Source organism: Hesperophylax consimilis, chromosome 23 (genome assembly GCF_061612785.1).
Source record: "Hesperophylax consimilis isolate HC1 chromosome 23, BYU_Hcon_1.0, whole genome shotgun sequence".
Classification (NCBI taxonomy): Eukaryota; Metazoa; Arthropoda; class Insecta; order Trichoptera; family Limnephilidae; genus Hesperophylax; species Hesperophylax consimilis.
In genome coordinates, this window is record NC_142858.1 from 22,421,040 (window position 1) to 22,443,578 (window position 22,539).

A 22,539-nucleotide genomic window follows, 5' to 3' on the forward strand; every position below is an offset into this window, starting at 1 on the left:
TACATTATTGACTGTTAATATGAATGAATAGTGGGTGGCCAAGTTTGACTTTGTTGGTCTTTGAGGGCCAACGCGCCAGAGTCCCTTCCAGTGGTTGAACTGGAAAAGAGCTCGCCAAACCGACCTACCGACGGTAGAGCATAATTCTCCATTCAGGGCGGGGAAAAATATATCCCATCTACATGATGTTTGAAAGGAAGTTGCAAGGTTGTAGAATGAAAGTAATCTGGATAAACTTTGGACTGGCCGTAACAAATTATATTTGATAAATTTCACAGAGAAATACAAAAAAGGTGAAAACTTACCCCCATCGACCAGAACGTAGAATCTATCTACCCTGTCTAAAATAATAAGAACGTATTTAGTTATGAGGAACGAACACTGAGTGCCGCGAATGGCGGAGTAGATGAATCAGCCATGTAGCTAGAGGACGGCAGCATCAGGATGTGGCTGGCCGACGGCCCAGTGTGGTCCAGCCAGTAGGAGTAGACGGCATCAGAATGTGGCTGGCCTACGGCCCAGTGTGGTCCAGCCAAGAGGAGTAGACGGCATCAGAATGTGGCTGGCCTACGGCCCAGTGTGGTCCAGCCAAGAGGAGTAGACGGCATCAGAATGTGGCTGGCCTACGGCCCAGTGTGGTCCAGCCAAGAGGAGTAGACGGCATCAGAATGTGGCTGGCCTACGGCCCAGTGTGGTCCAGCCAAGAGGAGTAGACGGCATCAGAATGTGGCTGGCCTACGGCCCAGTGTGGTCCAGCCAAGAGGAGTAGACGGCATCAGAATGTGGCTGGCCTACGGCCCAGTGTGGTCCAGCCAAGAGGAGTAGACGGCATCAGAATGTGGCTGGCCTACGGCCCAGTGTGGTCCAGCCCTGAGTAGACGGTTAATCCGTAAGTTGCCCTTCCACGAAGGCAAGCTGGAACTTAATAATGCTCTGAATCAAAATGCACACGGCGAAAACAGATTATCGGCAGAAATAATCACCGATCGCTTGAATAAACTCGGATTACCACCATGGCCACGCATGGTAAAAACGTTTTCATTATTCACGCCACCCGGGGCGAATTCCACTCGCGGGAAATATGACTAGACTTCTAATCTCGAAGCACAAACTGAACATTTCGGTATTAATCGCAAATCCATGAAATAACTTTCGATTAGAGCCTCAGACCTCCAGAAATAATAATTGACCCCCCGACCGGACAGCCTGTCTCTCCTGTGACCGGCCGGGAAGTGCCACCATCTTGAATTTCTTCTCACTTCCTGTTAAAGTTCTAAGTTGCCAGAGCATAAACAATAGACAAGATAAATCACAGATTTGACAGGTTCTTACTTAGAGTGAAAATCGTATGTTATTTTCATAACATTACCCCGGTCGCCCCCAACGTGTTTGCCCTCAAACACAAGGAGAACAAAATAAAAGCCTGAGCTAAGAGATACCCTAACTTGGTCTGATGGGTTCCTAAAACATACATGATATAATAACATAAAAAAACGAGTTATATAGCAGAAATGTACTAAAAGTAATAGTATGCTTGCAAAAGGGTGTGCCACAAAATCAGTCGCGCCCATCATGCGTAAGACATGATGGATGAGTCTGCGGCGCATCCAATTAAAGTTCAGAGTATTAGATATAACAAAATCAGAACTTAGAAATAAAGACCTTAAATTGTACACAATTAGCAGTAAGAAGATACGTGGACGGGGCCCGTAATCACCCGCAGCATGTACGACGCTGGGTGATGTATTCTGACTCTCGTCTGGGACTACCGTAGACGTAGCATCTATAACAGAATAGAACTTAAAATTAGTATACAAATATTATCACTAAAGCATGACATCAATATACATCAAAACATTAAATATGCACAAAGCATCACTGTTCAGATTCACTTTTTTAAATAAGCCAAAGTAGGCTACACTCGTAGATGGTGTACCATCTGCACTTTATCACTGATTCTAAATCCATTTTGGAAAAGAAGAGTTCCTCTATAGAAGAGTATTCCTATCTAACTCCCTAAACTGGTCTCGTGGGTTTAGTTTTTCTGACAGTTATACAATAGAAAACAACATATAAGTTTATTTTACCATTGGTATATGAAATACAGGATATAACCAACCATTGTAAATGAATGGTGTTATGAATAGTCTTACAATCATCGCAAAAATGATGCCACATTATTTAGTAAACAACCATCGTTAAAAATGGTGCCAATAGAATTGTTAGCGACCATCGTAAATAAATGGTGCTATAAATAGTCTACAACCATCGTTAAAAATGGTGCCAATCAATTAAGTATTCGTCTTTTGTCCCCGAGGGTTCAATTTGTAAATTGTAGTATTAGTGTAACTAATTACCGAGGTTCTCACAGGAACCAATCAATCACTAATTTATTTTTAGGATTGATTTACATTTTTCAAATGATGAAGTTTTAATATTATATAAATTTATTAATATTAGTTCAGTAGTAACTTGTTTATAGAAACTTAACAAGAATTTTTTTTTGTAATAGTAAAGATACTTACATAGACAAATGGGCAATGAGACCTATGTAAGCACAATATATTTAAACTCGGAACATCTTGAAATACTGGGCGAATAATTCCATATGTTTTTACTTAAAGTAATACAATATAAAGGTATATGAACACAGTTCATATGATATTAAGCTTAGAATACAAGAGGATATGCGGGTTCATATCGTCGTATAATCCAAGTTGACATAAAAATAAACTTAAAAATAAATATGAGCTAAGTTGAACTGATCGTGACCAGAAATATGTATGTATTTGTGTTTCGAAGCATCTCACATTTGTATATATATTTTATAATCTACCAAATTTTAACTTATTATTTTAATGAGAAATTATACTCGAGTAATCAACTGGAGTAAAATTAATTTTCCGTAAAGGACAAACTTAAAAATATGTATATTTATTAACAAATACTGGTCATAGCAATCCGGATGATCAGGCCGAACTGAAATGAGCAGTATTCAGAAGATTTATTTAAAGATAGCACCTGTAAAGATGGCCAGTCTCCACACGATACTTTATGGTAGAAGACTAAACTGGTATGTTATCTGATTTTACTATATCTTTGACATGAAAGTCACCAGTTTCCTTACCATTTAAATCAGCCAGTGTATAGACTAGGTCTGATTTTTTTTTAACAACAATATTTTGAACAAAACGAGGTGCCAATTTTTGTGAAAAATAGTTCAAAGCATTGGATAATACAAAGTTTCTTCTCCAGACTACGTCTCCGACCTGAAAGGTAACGTTTCTTCTCCGTAAATTGTAGTGATTAGCGCCTTTTTTAAATGCTGCAAAAAGAGCGTTTGAGACTTGTTCATAAATTGTGGACAGTCCATTTAATCTGTCAGTGTAAATTTTGAGATGAGAGGAATCTTGCGGACTGGATACTTCATCTGCTAATGGATTACGGTGGAGATCCCCATCTAATATTTGTTCTCTACCGTGCATAACAAAGAAAGGAGTAAATCCTGTAGTACAATTTACGGTATTATTCATTGCCGATTGAATTTGTGGGAGAAATTTGGACCAATTACGATGATCTGATTCCACTAATATTGATAGTGCCGTGCCTAAGGTTTGATTATACCTTTCAACAACATTGTTCTGAGGTGTGTACAGTGAATTGTAAAATGGAGGGCTTATATTGTAACTTTGTAATAGTTCTTTAAATTCTTTAGAAATGAACTGTCTCCCATTATCACATACAATGGTACGCGGTACTCCGTGTACAAGGAAAATATTTTCCTCTAAATTTTTAATAATACTTCTCGCGGTTCCTTGGCGTAGCGGGAATAACCAGGTATATTTAGAGAAAACATCCACGCATGATAATATAACTGTAAAACCTGAATAACTTCTAGGCAGAGGGCCTACTAGATCCACTGATAACATCTGCATAGGTCTCGTAACTTTTTTATAATTTGAAGAAATTCCATTAGGCGGGGCTGTACTAATTTTGTGTGCTTTACAGACGGCACATTGATTTACGAATTGTTTCACCTCTTTGTACATATTTGGCCAGAAATAACGGAGTTGTAATTTTTTATAAGTCTTAAAGACTCCTGGGTGACAAGCACGAGAGGATTCATGTGAGTCTGACAAAATTTCCCTTCTGTTTTCCAGAGGGACTACTTTTTTCCAAGAAGTATCTTCACACAGAGGTAAACGGGTTTTTGTGTGACGAAACAATTCATTTTCACGTATCTGAAAGTTTTGAAAACGCTGAGGACATTCTTTGCAGCCTCTCCAGATATCTGTATACCACTTATCGGTGGACAAATTAGATTCAATGACTGCTATTGTAGCTTGGTCCATTCTCGAAAGTACGTCCGGGACGATGTGTTGTGTGCCTTTACGATGTATAACATCGAAGGAGAATTGAGATAAGCGAGAACTCCAACGTGCAAGACGTCCACTAGGGTTCGATAAAGATCCTAACCATTTTAAACTAGAGTGGTCAGTGATAACAGAAAAATGTGCCCCTTCTATATATGGTCTAAAATGTGTGACCGAGTCTAATACTGCTAACAGTTCACGCTCTGTGATACCGTAATTACGTTCATGTGTATTAAGGCACCTAGAATAATAAGCGATAGGGTGTTCTATCCCTTCAATTGATTGTATAAGGACGCCACCTATACCCACAGAGCTTGCGTCACAATGAATAGCAAAAGGCTTAGTAAAGTCTGGACAACTAAGGACAGGAGCAGTCGTAAGTGCTTCCTTTAATTTATTAAACGCTGTTTCAGCTTCTTTCGACCATTTAAATAAACTTATTCTTTTTTTTGATCCAGTAAGTTTTGACAGGGGAGCAGCTATACTAGAGAATCCTTTTATGAAACGTCTAAAATAACCACATAGCCCGAGAAAAGCTCTTATTCCTTTAGCATTTTTAGGAATTGGAAAATTTTTTATACTTTCTATCTTAATTGGGTCGGTGCGAAGACCTTTGGAATCCACCATATATCCCAAGTATTTAAGTTCTGACTTACAGAATTCACATTTTTTTAAATTAATCGTGAGACCCGCATCTCTTAACCGTTCAAAAACTTTAATTAACAGTTTAAAATGAGATTCTAAATCTTCAGACACTAAGATTAGGTCATCCAAATAACAAAATGCGTTCTCATCGAACTCTGGTCCAAACAGAGCGTCTGCTAGTCTTTGGAGTTCACTCGGAGCGTTTTTTAACCCGAAAGGCATCCGAGTGAATTCGAACAAACCGCGACCGGGCACGACAAAAGCTGTCTTTTCACACGAATCTTTGTCTAGGGCGATCTGCCAAAAAGCCTTTGACAAATCTATTGAGCTGATATATCTGGCTCCACCAAGCTTGTCCAGTATGCGAGAGATATACGGTAATGGATAACTGTCCCTAATTGTAAGATTATTGATCCTTCTGGAATCGAGGCAAAAACGACCCGTTCCATCTTTCTTTGTGACTATTAATACTGGGCTAGACCAAGGTGAGCGTGAAGGACGGATGACTCCTAATTTGAGCATTTCATCTACTTCATTATCTAATTGTTTCTGTCTAGCAGGAGAAAGAGGGTAATATCGTTGTTTAACCGGAGGACCCGTAGTAATAATTTTATGTTTGACTAAGTGTGTTAACCCTAAACCTTTCTTTTCAAAAGAAATGGATTCAAATTTCATAATAATTTTGGTAAGAGTTTTATTTTCCTCCTTGGATAAGGAAGAGGCTGGCTGAATAGCTCTCAACTCATTGATATGACCCGTTCGTTGAGGATTGGGTTCTTTCGGAAAGAGTTCCGGCGCGACTTGAAACACTTTCCAAAAATTTACTCCTAAAATAAAATTAGGAGATAAAGAAGGGACGACGTAGAAAAGTACATTATGTGTTATAGACTTGTACGTAACTGGCAATGTCACTGTACCTAAAACACGCTGATTTGTTCCATCAGCTGTAGAAATATTGAAATCAATATTAACTAATTTATAACCTAATTTTAAGAAAACTAAATGAATATCTCCTCCTAAACAGGAGATTGAAGAACCACTGTCAAGTAGTGCTTTATAAAAATTATTTCCAATAAAGATATCCGCAAAAGGTCGATTATCCCTTTCAAGCTCGGAATCCTTCGGCGGCGGTACCTCCACCTCAGAACTCGAGCCCGAAAGAAACTGTCTAACCAAACGGAGCCAACTCTGCCACTCGCATTTCCTCTGCGCAAAGGAAGGCGCGTGAACAGAGCGACTCACATTTAGTTTTTTGATTCTCTATATTTTAAAGAAGCAACCCTAGGTTTAGAGTTGTTGTGACTCTTCTTCCTACATTCCGATAGTAGATGCCCCCTTAATTTACAAAAAGAACAATAAATATTGTTCCCTGAGGAATTTGATTCAGTATGACACATCTCCTTTTCTCTATTGTCATTGGAAGTTGGTTTTTTCGAATGATGTTTATAAAAAACCCGAGAATTATTATTGTTATTAGAATAATTGGCATTATATTGTTTATTATTATTATTATTATTTTGTTTATAATTATAATCCGTTGAACGATTAGTGTGGGTACCACGATAAGAAGGGTTATGATTGAAACTGAAATTATTATTACCCCGTGAATTGGTATAATAATTTTTTGTATTATCTTTAAGTTGAGTATTGTTAAAAGAAGAAGAAGATTTATTTTCCCTTAAATTAGACGTTGAATAAGACTCTAACTTATTTGTAGCTTCGGTTAATTCTGAAAAAGAATTGAAGTCCCGAGACGCAAGAAGGTTGATATAAGTAGGTAATAATGCCGTCATACATAATTGTAATAGTTCAGAGGTAGGTAATTTGGCATCAAGCATGTTGTTATGCTTCTGCATTCTCAACGTAAATTCGAAAGCAGACATACCGGCAGGTTGTTTCATAGAGAAAAGTTGTGACTTTAATTCTATTTGTTTAATATTTGTTTCGAATTGTTTTATAAGTAATGTAGATAATTCAATCCAAGTTAATTCGGGAGTATAGATGGACCTAAACCATAATAAGGCCAAACCCTCTAAAATATCAGGAAAACATCTTACTAAGTCAACATGACTGACGTTCCTAGTTCTACATTTTTCTTCTATTTGAATTATAAAGTCCCTTACGCAACTATTTCCATCAAATTTAATCTTCCAATCATTAATAGTACTTAAGGATGAAGAAGAGGAAGGATGTGATTCGTTATATATTACTTTAGTATATTTTATGTAATTTGTCCCAAATTCGTTGTCATTGTCTGGGTTAACATTCCCCTCGTGATGCTCTAAAACTCTTGAAATCTTAATATTTTTGTTATGCCTTCTGGCCTGAGTTCGCATTTCCTCTAATGTACTGTCCGGTGTAATATTTCTGGATAAAAGGTCCGAAGACAATTCCTCCTTCGTTTTACCATTGATGTTATCTATTAAGGTCGACATCTTGAAAAGTTTAATTATAAAACCGCAAGTATTGAATACAAAATGATTATAAATTAGCTAATGACGATAGCTATGAATATATTGTACTCCCGCGAGGCAAATATATAATTAAATGCACTTATAAGCACTGTATAGTATTGGTTGCATAACATAATTATCGAAACTTTCAAAGTGTATTATTATTTTGACAGTTGTTGTCAAAATCGCGATGTTTGTTTACGCTTGACATTCCTAGCTGTCAAGTTGACACATAGTATTGTGTTGCCCGTAAAATAAAATAATATTGCCCGTAAAATAAAAATAAATTATAATAATGCGTACAAATCGTTATTTATGTTGGTTGCACTGATGGCACTTTAATAAGTTCGCACTGTTGACTGACATTTATGTACCTAATAACATTTATAGGTTATGTTTTATGTGAGACACGTCGAAACAAAACAAATACACATGATTACTAAAATGCTTGCAACTTCGACTCAAAATCAAATAATAAGAACAAATACGAACCAACCACGTTGATGCGCCATGTTATGAATAAGTATTTGACACAATGTTACGATACTTACTTAGCCCATAGATGCGTTAATAGGCTGTTATTGTGTGTGGTTTTTCTAAGTACATTATTGACTGTTAATATGAATGAATAGTGGGTGGCCAAGTTTGACTTTGTTGGTCTTTGAGGGCCAACGCGCCAGAGTCCCTTCCAGTGGTTGAACTGGAAAAGAGCTCGCCAAACCGACCTACCGACGGTAGAGCATAATTCTCCATTCAGGGCGGGGAAAAATATATCCCATCTACATGATGTTTGAAAGGAAGTTGCAAGGTTGTAGAATGAAAGTAATCTGGATAAACTTTGGACTGGCCGTAACAAATTATATTTGATAAATTTCACAGAGAAATACAAAAAAGGTGAAAACTTACCCCCATCGACCAGAACGTAGAATCTATCTACCCTGTCTAAAATAATAAGAACGTATTTAGTTATGAGGAACGAACACTGAGTGCCGCGAATGGCGGAGTAGATGAATCAGCCATGTAGCTAGAGGACGGCAGCATCAGGATGTGGCTGGCCGACGGCCCAGTGTGGTCCAGCCAGTAGGAGTAGACGGCATCAGAATGTGGCTGGCCTACGGCCCAGTGTGGTCCAGCCAAGAGGAGTAGACGGCATCAGAATGTGGCTGGCCTACGGCCCAGTGTGGTCCAGCCAAGAGGAGTAGACGGCATCAGAATGTGGCTGGCCTACGGCCCAGTGTGGTCCAGCCAAGAGGAGTAGACGGCATCAGAATGTGGCTGGCCTACGGCCCAGTGTGGTCCAGCCAAGAGGAGTAGACGGCATCAGAATGTGGCTGGCCTACGGCCCAGTGTGGTCCAGCCAAGAGGAGTAGACGGCATCAGAATGTGGCTGGCCTACGGCCCAGTGTGGTCCAGCCCTGAGTAGACGGTTAATCCGTAAGTTGCCCTTCCACGAAGGCAAGCTGGAACTTAATAATGCTCTGAATCAAAATGCACACGGCGAAAACAGATTATCGGCAGAAATAATCACCGATCGCTTGAATAAACTCGGATTACCACCATGGCCACGCATGGTAAAAACGTTTTCATTATTCACGCCACCCGGGGCGAATTCCACTCGCGGGAAATATGACTAGACTTCTAATCTCGAAGCACAAACTGAACATTTCGGTATTAATCGCAAATCCATGAAATAACTTTCGATTAGAGCCTCAGACCTCCAGAAATAATAATTGACCCCCCGACCGGACAGCCTGTCTCTCCTGTGACCGGCCGGGAAGTGCCACCATCTTGAATTTCTTCTCACTTCCTGTTAAAGTTCTAAGTTGCCAGAGCATAAACAATAGACAAGATAAATCACAGATTTGACAGGTTCTTACTTAGAGTGAAAATCGTATGTTATTTTCATAACAAAATCTCAAATAAAAAGCTGGATACGTAATATAGGGAGATCTAAAATAGAAAATATACTGATATCAAACACAGACTAAAACCGAATCTACTAAACTGTACTATACAAAAAACACTATCTTACTTATTTTAAAATTATTTAAAAAAAATATATATACTACATGATATATGTTTATAATTAAATTCACATGTTACTTTGTTGTAATATTAATTTCTTATAAATAAATTATAATATGTAAATGAAATCCTCAGCACGGGAGATCCCAGTGAGGATATCATTATCTCTATATGTTACTAAGAAAAGAAGACAATAAATCATTATTATTATCATTTATTATTGTGAAGGCCATTTTCAAACTGTGACTAGGCATTATTAAACAATAAAAAACATTGCCGCTTAGTGTGGGGAAAATAGTTTTTACAGTAACCCACACAATAGAGATTCTACTGTCACAATTTTTTTCTCGGTAAGTCGGTTAAACCGGTAATTAATCATTTTAGACCCGATAAAAATAACAATCGGGTGGGGGTAAATAGAATCATATAAATAAGTGGTCTCAACGAGGCCTAAGCACTGTTTTAAAATGGCCTTGAACGACGAAACAGCTGTCACAATAATAAAATACTTGCAGAACTAAATAATAACATTATTAAATTGGATTTAGTTAAGTTAAAGAAAATACAAAAACAATTAATAACCATAAAAAACTATTAAAAAATTATTGAAATATTTAAATTGCTACCTCCTTAATAATAATTTTCCATACCACAGGACTAAGGGGGCCGCCCACTCCCACGATACGTTACTGAGTATCGTGATTGCTGTCTATTGTGATTACTGGCTACTACTCAGTAATCTGCGGATGAAAGACAGGAGGCCTAATTAATCCAGTGCAACGTTCCGCAGCCTCTGAACAATAATCCATTCCAACATTGACGTCATAAATTATCATATATTATGTAGTTTATGTACCCATTCACTCTGTCGGGTAGAGAGGATTACAACATTCATATAATGCTTATGTACGAGGCATATCCAGAAAGTAAGTGTACTGAGGCTCTCACGACCGAATAAATTTTATTTTCGATATGTTGGCTACACTTACGTGTAGCCTGACTCTTCCCCTCCGCAACTAGACCAAGGTCATTACGTTGAGAAGTGTCAACGCGACAACACGTTTCGTGAAAAATGTTAATCCAATCTCCCGCCAAATGCGAAATACGCGGCGTCATCCGTTATCTCGTTTGGAAGGAAAAACCTCCGTTTGAGGTTTATAATGAGGTTAAAACTGCATATGGTGATAAAGCTATGAATTGTACGAGTGTGTACAAGTGGTATCGCGAGTTTAAAAACGGTTTTCACCTCTTCACCCTCCACCAAAAAGTTCAAAACCACAATTTCAGCCAAGAAAATCGTGGCATCCGTGTTTTGGGACTGTCAAGGCATAATTTTGATTGAATATCTGCCTCAAGTGGAGACCATCAACTCTGCAAGATACTGTGAGACCCTAAAAAATTGCGGAAGGCGATTTATAACAAGAGGAGAGGCATGCTGACAAAGGGAGTCAGCCTGCTGCACGACAATGCCAGACCACACACGGCCAACGCCACGAAGGAACTGCTTGCTTCGTTTAAATGGGATATCCTGAACCACCCCGCGCATTCCCTTAACCTAGCACCTTCAGATTATTATCTCTTTACCTCCCTGAAGCTGTACATGGGTGGAAAAAGGTTTTCTACCGACGAGGAGGTAAAGGAGGGGGTGGAGAAGTGGACGAAGGGGTTGGCGGGAAACTTCTTCGAGGAAGCCATCAAAAATTGATACCCCGCTTCACCACCTGCATTGAGAGGAATGACGACTATGTCTAAAAATAGCTTACATATGTACTACGGTAACCATGTAATTTTTTTGTTTCAATAAAAAGATTTGTAACCTACAAAAATTCAGTACACTTACTTTCTGGATACGCCTCGTACATATGGTTTTTTAAAGAGAGAATCATTCCCGTGGTACGAATTACCTCACAATGTTTGAATTCCTCCTACTGCTCACTCACCGAAATGATAATATATAAATAAAATAAGGTACCGATATCGTTGCGTGTCCTGGCATAAGGTGGGGAGGGGTGAGTCAGGACCTTCGATATATTATTATAACCTAATTTTGAGAAGTATCATTTTTATTTTATTTTTACATCACACCTAAGAAGAATTCTTCAAATAGAACAACGGAAAATGCGTGACCAAAGGTAGTGTTCACAAAAGAGTGCATCTAGAAATTTATAACTGCCCTCGGAACGAGAGAATTTTTTCCCTTGAGTTGCGTCTACAGAGTAGTCCGCAAATCGAATTTTAACTGTCGTTAAAAACACAAAAGACTGGTTTAAACTTAAGAGTAATTCTGCATAAGAGTCCACGAGCTTAAATAATCGTTTCAACGAGGTTTTAATCGGAATTTTGCAGCTTATAGTGTGAAACTAGAATTTAATCTCCACTGGGAATACGCGAACGGTTTTATTCAAAATGCATCATTCGGAAGAAACAACTGCTTTCAACTTCAGATTGAATCTGTGTGCGAGTAGCTTTGATTTCGAAAACGATAATATTTTACTTCAAAATACATCAGCAGATGAATCCATAACTGGATTTTTATCTTTACATTGTGAACACAAAACTGGTTTTAACTTAAGTGGAACATCTGCAACTAGGAATCTGCAACTAGTCTGCAACTAGGAATTTAAAACTACACTTCAAACATGATAGTAGTTTCCTCCTTAAATGTGTATGCAGGTGAATCCACAGCTCTTATTTTATCTCTAAGCAAGTCCCCAGTTTAATCTAATTTCTTTTAGTAAAATACTAAGAAATGAATATGAAATTAATAAGGGATATTGAATCGCCTATTTAATTTTATCTAAATGGCTTTCTAGTAACTTAGGTACATACGTAAGGACTGTAAGAGACATTCTCACGTCCCTCACATACTCTCTGGGGTAGCCGCTACGTCGGGTATCCAAGTGCTAGAGAAGTCGGGGTCCAAGGATGTGTAGACAAACAAGGTCCAGGGTAGCAGTCAGGCAGGGCGTAGCATCGGGAAGAGAGCAGATGGCGAGTGTTGTCTGAAGTCCGTGATAACTGAGGTACTGATTTTTTTCTAATGTTGGTTCTCCGTGTGAACAAATGTAAGGAAAAAACACATACCTATCGTTCAAAGGTTCACACCTTCAACAGGATTAATGGTATAAATTTTCAGCTTTTCTCTTTTCAGCGTTCTTTTCATCTAATGAAAAATAATTTTATTTTCAACCCGTTTTAAAAAAATTATTATTATTATTTATTTATTACATTATTAACGCCCTTTTAGGTGCTTTTATAAATAAATAGTAAAAATTAATACAGTACATTTTTACTATACATAAATAAACTGTCTACGAAACAATCTTTTGTATTTTTTAAGTGATAAATTAAAGATGTCCACTGACTATAAATAATATAAAAACCCTACCCGCCAGTATCAAAGAATAGAAAAACTTTTTTCGTCGTGTACATTTTTAGAGTATAGGGAAAAGCTGTCTAAATTTCATGACACTAGAGTACACGGTTCTAGATTTTTTGCTGCTTCAGACAAGTCGACATTCGGCCTTAAGCTACTCTCACACGAGCGCTATACTCTCACATACTATGCCGACTAAATGGGGAAACAAATCGGCCAAATTCATAACAAAGAAGGGGAGATAAAAACTAAAAATATGTCTGTTTGTGACCTTATAAAAATAGATCTGCCGCAATGACACGCTTCGCCGGTCGCCACACGTGTTTAGACTCGCTGCGGGTAAATGAAATAATAGATCCGACATATAACGAATTGGCACTTTTTAATCAATACGGAATGAGAAGGGTTGACGGAACCCGGGGAGAATTGTTATTTATATTTATAACACTCGTTAGCGCTTATTATTACAATTACAACACACATGATGATTTACTTGTTCGTTGTTTTTTTTAAGAATTGTCAAATTCGTCTTGCACTAGTTCATCACCTATTTTAAATTTGGTTGATTTGAGTTGTTGATTTTCATCACGTATTTAATTAATAGGGGCGGTCAGTAATTAATGTAAGCATCACTTACTGCTGACGTGTAACTAAATAAAAAAAAAAAAATTTTTTACTATACAAATTGAATTATCATTGGATGCCATAAAATTTCTATTAACTTTCGCTGTAGGTCACTATTTTCGGGGAATATTTGATATTATTATTTGTGCATATCTAACGATGTAATATATTATGTTTTTTGGATTCGAAATTCAAGGGAGAACGTTTCTTTGTTGGAGTCGGAATTTTGGCTGTCAACTGTCAGAATGCAGATTGCGCGGAAAATATTTTCATACTACATTCGATTTCAGATAAATTTGCTGTTTATTAATGTATTTCAAAATAAAATACTGTTATTAAAAGCATGTGAAATACTCTTTTAAATTTTAGTATTACAAAATGACACACGCAATTCAAAATATTAAAATTATGAACTCAAACAAAGATAAAAATTATAAATTCGTTTTTCGATGGTTTTTATCATGTAAACTGTAATTAGTACTTTACACGAAACTAAAAAATATGTTTAATTACACAAAGGCATTTTATAAATTACTGACACTTCACTGTTTTTCGTTCAATATAAAAAAAATATTTATTTAAAAATCTAAAGCAAACCTTGAAAAATATTTTTTAAATGTTAATGTTGTTTCAGAGATTTTTAATTTTGCAGGAGCGTCTATGGTAATTTTTTAAATGTAAACTAAAAGCGTGGTATTCTCTCTTTATAACACTGTTTAAATTAGTCATTCCCAAAATGTAACTTTAGGGGATCTATTCAAGAACAAAAAAAAATTGGGTTGGTTGAGATGTAAATGGGGATCCACGAGAATGGATCCCATTTAGGCCAACTTTTTTGAGGACATACATAATAGTTTTCAAAGTGCAACAGTGAAATGATGAAATTTTGACGAAGAGGTCAAAATTTCAAATCATTCTAATTTACTGGCAAAAATTTTGTTACACGAAAATATTTATCAAAATTATATATTTTGATAAATATTGTTGGGAATCCAGTACTGAGCAAACGAGAATACCTCATAACCCATTCTGAAATCTAGGGAAATTTGTGTGAAAAATCAATATTGAGACAGCAGTGGAGAACCAAATTAGAAAAAACTAGAGATCCACGAACAAAAAAAAATGGGGACCTATGGTTTAAATGACATTTGTCACCATAATACAAAATGAGATGGCATAACTTTTATGATACCAATTGCCTAAAAGACTTTAAAAGCAATTCAAAAACACATTTTTTAGAAAAGGCTTCCTACAATCAATTTAAAGCACCTATATTATCTGGAAACACTAAACAGAGTTAATTTTTTTATTATTATTGTGTGGTTGACTTTACTTTTTTCTTTTTTTCCATTAGTATTTTTAATTATCCACGGCCCTCAAACATTATAAACTTCATTTTATGTTTTTGAAAAAAGCATTAATTTTGTGGCTCGCTATAATTTGGAATACAACACACGTACATTTGTTTTTGATCATTTTATTTTAATTACAATCAACCGGTTTCAGAAGTACCTCTTCAAATTATTACCAGGTTTGATATTAATTTTTTTTTGTACATCCGATTTTATGTCCGGGTTAAATCTTCCCCATAGGAATAACTAAACCCTTCCACACACTTTTCCACAAATGATCATCTAGTCATTCAACCTTATGCAAGTGCATTATATAAGCAAAATAAATACAAAACAATACAAGAACAACACGTCAACTCACCAGAGATTTTAAATGGGAAAATAATTCACCGACTCCAGATATTTTCATATCAGAGGGTTCGGCTCGGTAGAAATCCTAACAGGGCCTATAAATCCTTCTGATCACTCAACATAAATATTTTAAAAATCTTTCGGTATCCTACATGTATTTAAAATAGATCTAATACGCCTAAATTTTTAATGAGATAGCTAGATTTAATGCCAGTAGCCAAAATAACGAATGGTAATATTTTTATAGTCTGAGAATGCCAAATTCTTTTTATCTCATTTCCTAAATCTGGGTATTTTCTTATTTTTTCATTAACAGATTATTGAATATTATAGGAATTTGGAATAGCGACAACAATGATATAAGTTTTTTTTAAATTTTGTCATGTAAAACTATATCGGGTCTATTATGACTTATGACTAATCGTTCGGTCTGTTAGTATAGTTTTATCATAATATATTTCATAAAATTCGTTTTCTAAAAATGAATTTGGTTCGTATTCATATTATGGTATTATATTACGGCAGTCAATCAAGTTATGTTTAATTACCAAACTCTGGTGAATTATTTTTAAAACTTGATTGTGCCTAAATGTATACTCGGACGGTGCTAATATAGAACATCCCGATATAATATGTTCTATAGTTTCCGTAAAAACACAAACATTTTCTACATAAATCATCAATTTGATTTGTATCTTTGATTATATGCTTCCTATAATGTATGGTATTAATGACTATTCTGAATGGCAAGCATAAATCCTTCTATTTCTGCGCTCAACTCTCCAATACTCAACCATTTGTTTGACGAAAATTTGTCAACATACGTTTGGTTGAGATAATTGAAGTGTTTTGCGTGTAAAATTTTATTTGACTAGGAATCTAATAATTCCTGGTTGGGATTTATAAAAATGTTGGCATTCTCGTCGTATAAATTTAAAGGTGTAATGCCTTGAAAATTATTTTGTGCATTTCTGAGCTACATATGAGCTTTCCTATGGAAAAAAAATTCTTAGCATTTCTACCTGATTATGTTTCAAAGAAGTTATTTTGTCTATACCTCTACCTCCTAAATTTCTAGGTAAATTAATTCGTTCTACAGCTGAATTTGGATGATGGCAGTTAAACTTTGTTAGCGTAGTTCTAATTAATCGTTCTAAGTTATCTAAATCTGTATTGGACCATTTAATTATGCCAAATGAGTACGTTAATAGAGGTATTGAACAAGTATTTGTTGCTTTTACTAATTTTTTAGCAGATAGATTGCATGTTCAAATTTTCCTAATTCTAGTTTTAAATGTAATCCTAATATCATTTTTAATACTAGTATGGTCTAATCTATTTGATTGTGGGTATCCTAAATACTTATAAACCTCATCCCTTTTAATACTAGTAATTTGGAAATTTCTTAATATACTCTCGTCCCCATCTACAATTTTGCCTTTCTCTATATGGATTGTTCTACATTTATCTAAACCAAAAGTCATTTTGATATCATCTGAAAAGTTTTTAACTACGGCAGCTGGTCCAGTTTCTTCACCACCTAGGATTCTTGCTGCAGAGTCTCCATCTTCTATCTTCATGTCACATGTTCCTGTTCTTCATTTTACTTTACTTAACTTCACTTTATTTTGGTAATATTTATAATTTTTGTAATACCTGTATCAATTGTAAAGCGCCCCTGAGGTGATAACTCACAAAAGCGGCGCTATAAAAATTGTCCAATATTATTATTATTATTATAATTCCGCAAGTCTAAACATAAACTTTAGGGTGCACAGTTTACACCCGCGCTGTTAAGAATCTTAAAATAATAAATCTTGTACTTTATTTATTTATTAATCTTAAGTTAGCTCACATCTTCGTGTGTGCTAATAGTTTTATAAACATATAAACATGTACATTGTTTACTGTAAATGGATGTTTACCTATGCCGGCAGAATAATACCCATGCGAATACCTCGGCACAGGTTCTCCTAGTGAGGTGTTCACAGAACATTACTACCTAAGCTTCAATCATGTATATAAAGTTGCATATCACATTTCGTTCTACTACCATGTTTTATATAAGGAACATCTATCTGTATTACTTCGACCCAATGTCAATATGTATACCTAAAAACTGTATTGATAAATAAATAATTTTAGTAAATTTTTAAAAATCTGTAAAACAATTTTTAAAAACACAACTATAGCAAAAATTATGGAAAGAACTAGTTATTCGAATACTTTTATAATTACTTTTGTAACTCATTATCTGAATAGATTTTAACTTTAAAAAATATCATTATTATAAAAGCTTAAAAACAGAAAAGGAAAGTATGTTGTAATTAGACATAAAAAAAAAACAAACAAAAATGTTTCAGAGATAGAACAAGAATAAAAATTAAAGAACAAAAAAGACAACATTACAAAAATATCACAAGGTAAAATGATAAAGCATGTATAATACACGACACCTTCACAATGCATAAGTCATTATGTACAACCGTACCTCTTAGAAGGTACCAGAAATATAGTTTTTTTGTCTCAATTGCCGCCTTGATTTTCTGTATTTTATTTTATTTCACTTCTGTTTTATTTTATTTTATTTTCAATTTATTATTAATTTATGATTTAATTTCATATCATCCTTTTATTAATTAAACAGACTTTACTTTTTTACTGTAAATTTTCTCAAGCGTATTGGCTCCTGTTCCTGCATTTGGCTGGAAATGTGTGCAAGCGAGGTGCATCAAAGTGATTTTTCACAATAGGAGTGTGCAAACAAACACCTCGACAAAAAATCTATTTATTTATTCATTCATTCATAAAAGGTACATTACAATGGAACCCTGCGCCGCTCATCTCATCTATGCCCAGCTTGTCCCCCAAACGTTCTCAAAAAGCTTTTTGATGCTCAATTCCTCAGCTGGATGGATGGATTCCCTCTTGATGGTTCCAGTGAGAGGAAACCATCAAATAATATCTTTCTTACATTAATTTATTGGATTATTACTAACCCATCCATGTTTTTGTGTCATTTTTTAGCTTATTCTTACCATTTTATGAAAGGTATTACCCATACATGCCTTTAAAAAGGACACCTTGGTACGTGCTTCTTCTGGTGTCCTCTCATATAGATCGGGAGTTGTATATCACCGGGGTATCTTCTAGTAAGTTACAGCCCGGAACAGCTCAAGTACAGTGCATTGGGAGCTAATTACGGTCTCCACTGCTCTCGACCTTGACATGAGCCCCGCTAACCCTGTCCTAGACAAGTTACTGAGTAATCGGCTACTTGTTAAAGCGTTTTTTTTTTTTTTTTTTTTTTTTATTTATTCACAATTAAACCCGCTAAACTACTTGTGTAGTTTGTCAGCAGGGACATAGAGACAACATTTATACACTCATAAGATACAATTTGAACGGTACATAATTACATAAATTGGTTACATTGCAGAAAAGTTTAAATAGCAGCATAAAAGCCTTATATAATAAGCAAGTAAAAATAAATGTATGAACAAATTAGTATTATCAACATAAAACATAAAAGCCTTATAAAATAAGCAAGTAAAAATAAATGTATGAACAAATTAGTATTATCAACAAGTACATCAATAGTTTCATAAATAGAGGTAGGTAGTCAGGTATTACAAAATAATTGTTTTTCCATTTTCTAAGAATATGAATTCCATTTCAGGGGCATCAGTATAGATCATTATTATCCAATAACCATTTCCTTAGATTATATTTAACATTAGCAGTATACATGTTATTATTTTTAATTGTCATTGGTAATAAGTTAAACATTTTGGGTACTATATAGTTTAAAGTTCTTTCACCATATTTATTAGTACATTTCGGAACTACCAGTCCTTCATTTTGAGTGAATCTTGTGTTATGTTTATGGCAAACTCTTTCCCTATACAATGAATCAGACAATATAACATGTTGACTTACAATATTATAAAACAATAATCCTCTGACAGGTAAAATATTCAGAGACTTGTATATTAATTTAATGTTACTTCTGTGTTGATTGTCATATTTATGGATTAACAATTTTATAATGGAGTTTTGTAATGTTTGTATATAGCTTATATTAGTTTTACAAGAATGTCCCCAAGAAGTAATTCCATAACGTATAGTGGATTCAGCCAGAGATAAGTAGATTAACTTTAAAGTACTTATAGGCACGAAATATTTTATTTTATAAATCCTACCCACAATAGCTCGTAGACGTTTACAAACATTAGCAATTTGTACATCCCATTTCATGTAGCAGTCAATAGTAACACCCAAATATACATAACTTTTGACAAAATCAATGGTTTCACATGAACAGGGCTGTGCAACATTTTTATGTATGCAGTCAAATGTGTGTGTATATAATGAAGGAATTACATTACATCTGGCGTGTGGAGATCTGGTGTGCATAATTTTAGTTTTTTTGGCGTTTATAAAGAGGCCTGCATCATGCGACCATTTCAGTAGGGCGATAAAATCATGTTGCATAAGGTTCATTGCAGTAACCAGATCTTCGTGCGATATTACGAGCGCCGTATCGTCTGCATATACAAAATGTTTAACAAATGAAAACAATTTTCTCATAATTGAGACATAAATAATATAAAGGGTTGGCCCTAGAATTGACCCCTGTGCAACACCTGTTGAGATATATTTTCTTTTGCTAAATTTTTTAAGAATTTTTACTCTTATTTGTCGATCAGTTAGTAAATTTTTTAATAAAACTAGCAGCTTTCCTCTAATTCCTATTGCCTCCAGTGTTTCTAATAGTTTATTTGTATCAATGGTATCAAATGCCTTAGAGTTATCTATGAATAAAACCAAAACTTGTTTTTTTAGATTTAATTCATAATTTATGTGATTTGAAAATTCCTGAAGCAGCATTTCCGTACTTTTTTTCTTTTGAAATCCATATTGGTTGGGATCCAACAAAGAGAAAGATTCTAGATATTTATTAAGTTTTATGGAAATGTATTTTTCAAGTATTTTTTCTAGGGCTGGCAATATGCTTATTGGCCTATAATTTTGAATATCTGTATGTTTGCCCCCTTTGTAAATTGGCCTAATGATGCCAATTCGCGAAGAGAGTAAAATAAAAAAATTAAAGTAAAGTAAATTAAAAAATACTGTAAAGTAGTGTGAAAAAAGCATTAGAAACACTCATATCGGAATGTTCCCGTGGGCTTTATTAATTCTTTATCAGAACAGACAACTCGTCTCTCCCACAATCTGAAACTATTCACTCTAGAGTGGTGATGTTAAACTCGGTAAGACAAAAAGTTTTTCATTTGAAGAGGTCTCTCTTTAACCCATAGTTATAATGTTTAATATTTGGATGTTTTGTATAGCGCCGTTTTTGTTCAAAATCACCTCAAGGAAATGATTGTGATTGAATTGGCCATTGTATTCATTAAAAAATTTGGGTGTTTAGAGATTAAGACAGATTGTTTTACCTTTTGGTGTCATCCTTATCGTCTCCGTCCTCGTCCATTGTCTTTAAGATGTCTTCGTCCAGTTTGAGACCTTCTGAAGTACTTATATACTCGAATTCATCACTCGGTCCACAAACAAAACTGTAAAACACCTGCTGCGCCACTTCAAACTATAGCCTTCCAATACATGTATTATAATATCTGTTAATGCAATTATCTGTCTAAGCTACACGTCCTATTGCCTCGACTCGGATTAATGCACTACGACGCAATCGCCAAAAACATATATAATACAATATGTAAGTAACTAATTACCCAGACATTACAAGGAAGCAACAGTCATCAGAAAAAAAATCAAGAGTTAATAAATAAAGATAATAAATAATAAAGAGTTAATAAATCAGACTAAAACATTGCGAAAAACCAGAGTGAAATATTAATTGGATAACTTTATGCCCGTTACAAGTGTTTTCCCCATGAAAACACTGTATTGCACACGTTCGCGGAAAATCTTGGCCGCTCTAGGCAATAATTGGCACTGGACAAAACACTGAATGGACCACTTTATCTGATAACTTATTTCATTACTGTGAGATCCATTTCACTGACTTTGTGTTGTTTATGGTAATGAAAGCGATGGATTCAGGCTCGTAGCGTCGCGGCCTGAGAGCGATGGGGGCGATCGTGACTCGCGGTGTGCACCGAGCACGGCACTGGCACTGGGACTGTGACACTGGACGTACGAGCTGTGTCACTACGGAGCGGCCCCACTGCACATGCGCCAAAAGTACCTACAACCACACTTATCAGTTTACGTAATCAATGATTTTGCTATCGCCGCTGGAGAACACAAGCGGCTAATTCATAGAATAAATCATTCACTTCTTATTGCGACGCGCTTCAACGTGATGAACTTATTTCCGAAACAGTCATATTAATCACGTAAATAAAAAGAATACTTATCGAATTGTAGGCAATAGTAAAAACGAAGACAAATTACTATGAAAAATTCTGTTCATAGATTTTCGCCTAAAAAGTGAAATCATTACTTAATTTTGATGGCTGTTTTCTTATTAAGGCGAATATAAACGCCAAACATATTTGGGTTTCTACCCCTTCCAACAGAATATAAAATGTGCACATTTTTTGTTATTTATCTGCACGAGACAAGTAATTGCAGTAGCCGCGTACTATGTACCTGCTATACGTAGGAAGCGCCCGACCAGGCCTCCCCGTTCGCCAAGGCTTCCGTATACCTACTAATACCTTTTTAACTGGTGGACGATTACTAAATCTTATTTTGACAACAGCGGCAGAGCTATGACTGCCGGATGTACTCAAACTGTGGGGATATTAGTGATTAAGGTTAAACGCAACGCTTGTTATATTCTACGAGTTCATAGATGGCGTTAATTAAATAATTTTATTAAAATACGCTTTTGCAAAGTATTTCTTTACAATATTAAGAAAAATCATTTGTTTGCGCCCGTATATACGCAATATGAATATGAATCAATAGTTTTGTTCGTTTAAAAACTCAATTCTTTCGAGAAAGGCATACAAATACAATATTGTACCGATTATTCAATCCAATATTGTATTTGCATGCCTTTCTCGATAGAATTGAGTTTTTATATAGACAAAACTATTTATTCATATTCATATTGCGTATATGCGGGCGCAAACATATAATTTGTCTTAATACTGTAAAGCAATACCTTGCAAAAAGCGAATTTTGATCAAATTAATTAATTACGCCATCTATGAACACGTAGAATATAACTAGCGTCGCGTTTAACCTATAATAATTAATAATTAATATTTTTTAATTTTTAATAACTGTATATTTTTTATTGATTTTTATTATTTGTATGCATTATTAATACATATAAAATATTTGTT

At 35.2% G+C, this 22,539-nt stretch overlaps 1 protein-coding gene across 1 annotated transcript in view; it reads right to left on the bottom strand.

The window, feature by feature from the left end:
• The window catches only part of Clk (circadian locomoter output cycles kaput protein Clock), a 60,647-nt gene extending 39,328 nt beyond the window's left edge, over positions 1–21,319 (bottom strand). The window contains exon 1 of the mRNA XM_089646043.1: positions 20,659–21,319. Within this exon, the coding sequence (XP_089502169.1) occupies positions 20,659–20,696 (38 nt within the window). The 5' untranslated portion in view covers positions 20,697–21,319. The remainder of the gene's footprint in view (positions 1–20,658) is intronic.
• Between the last annotated feature and the right edge of the window lie 1,220 nt (positions 21,320–22,539).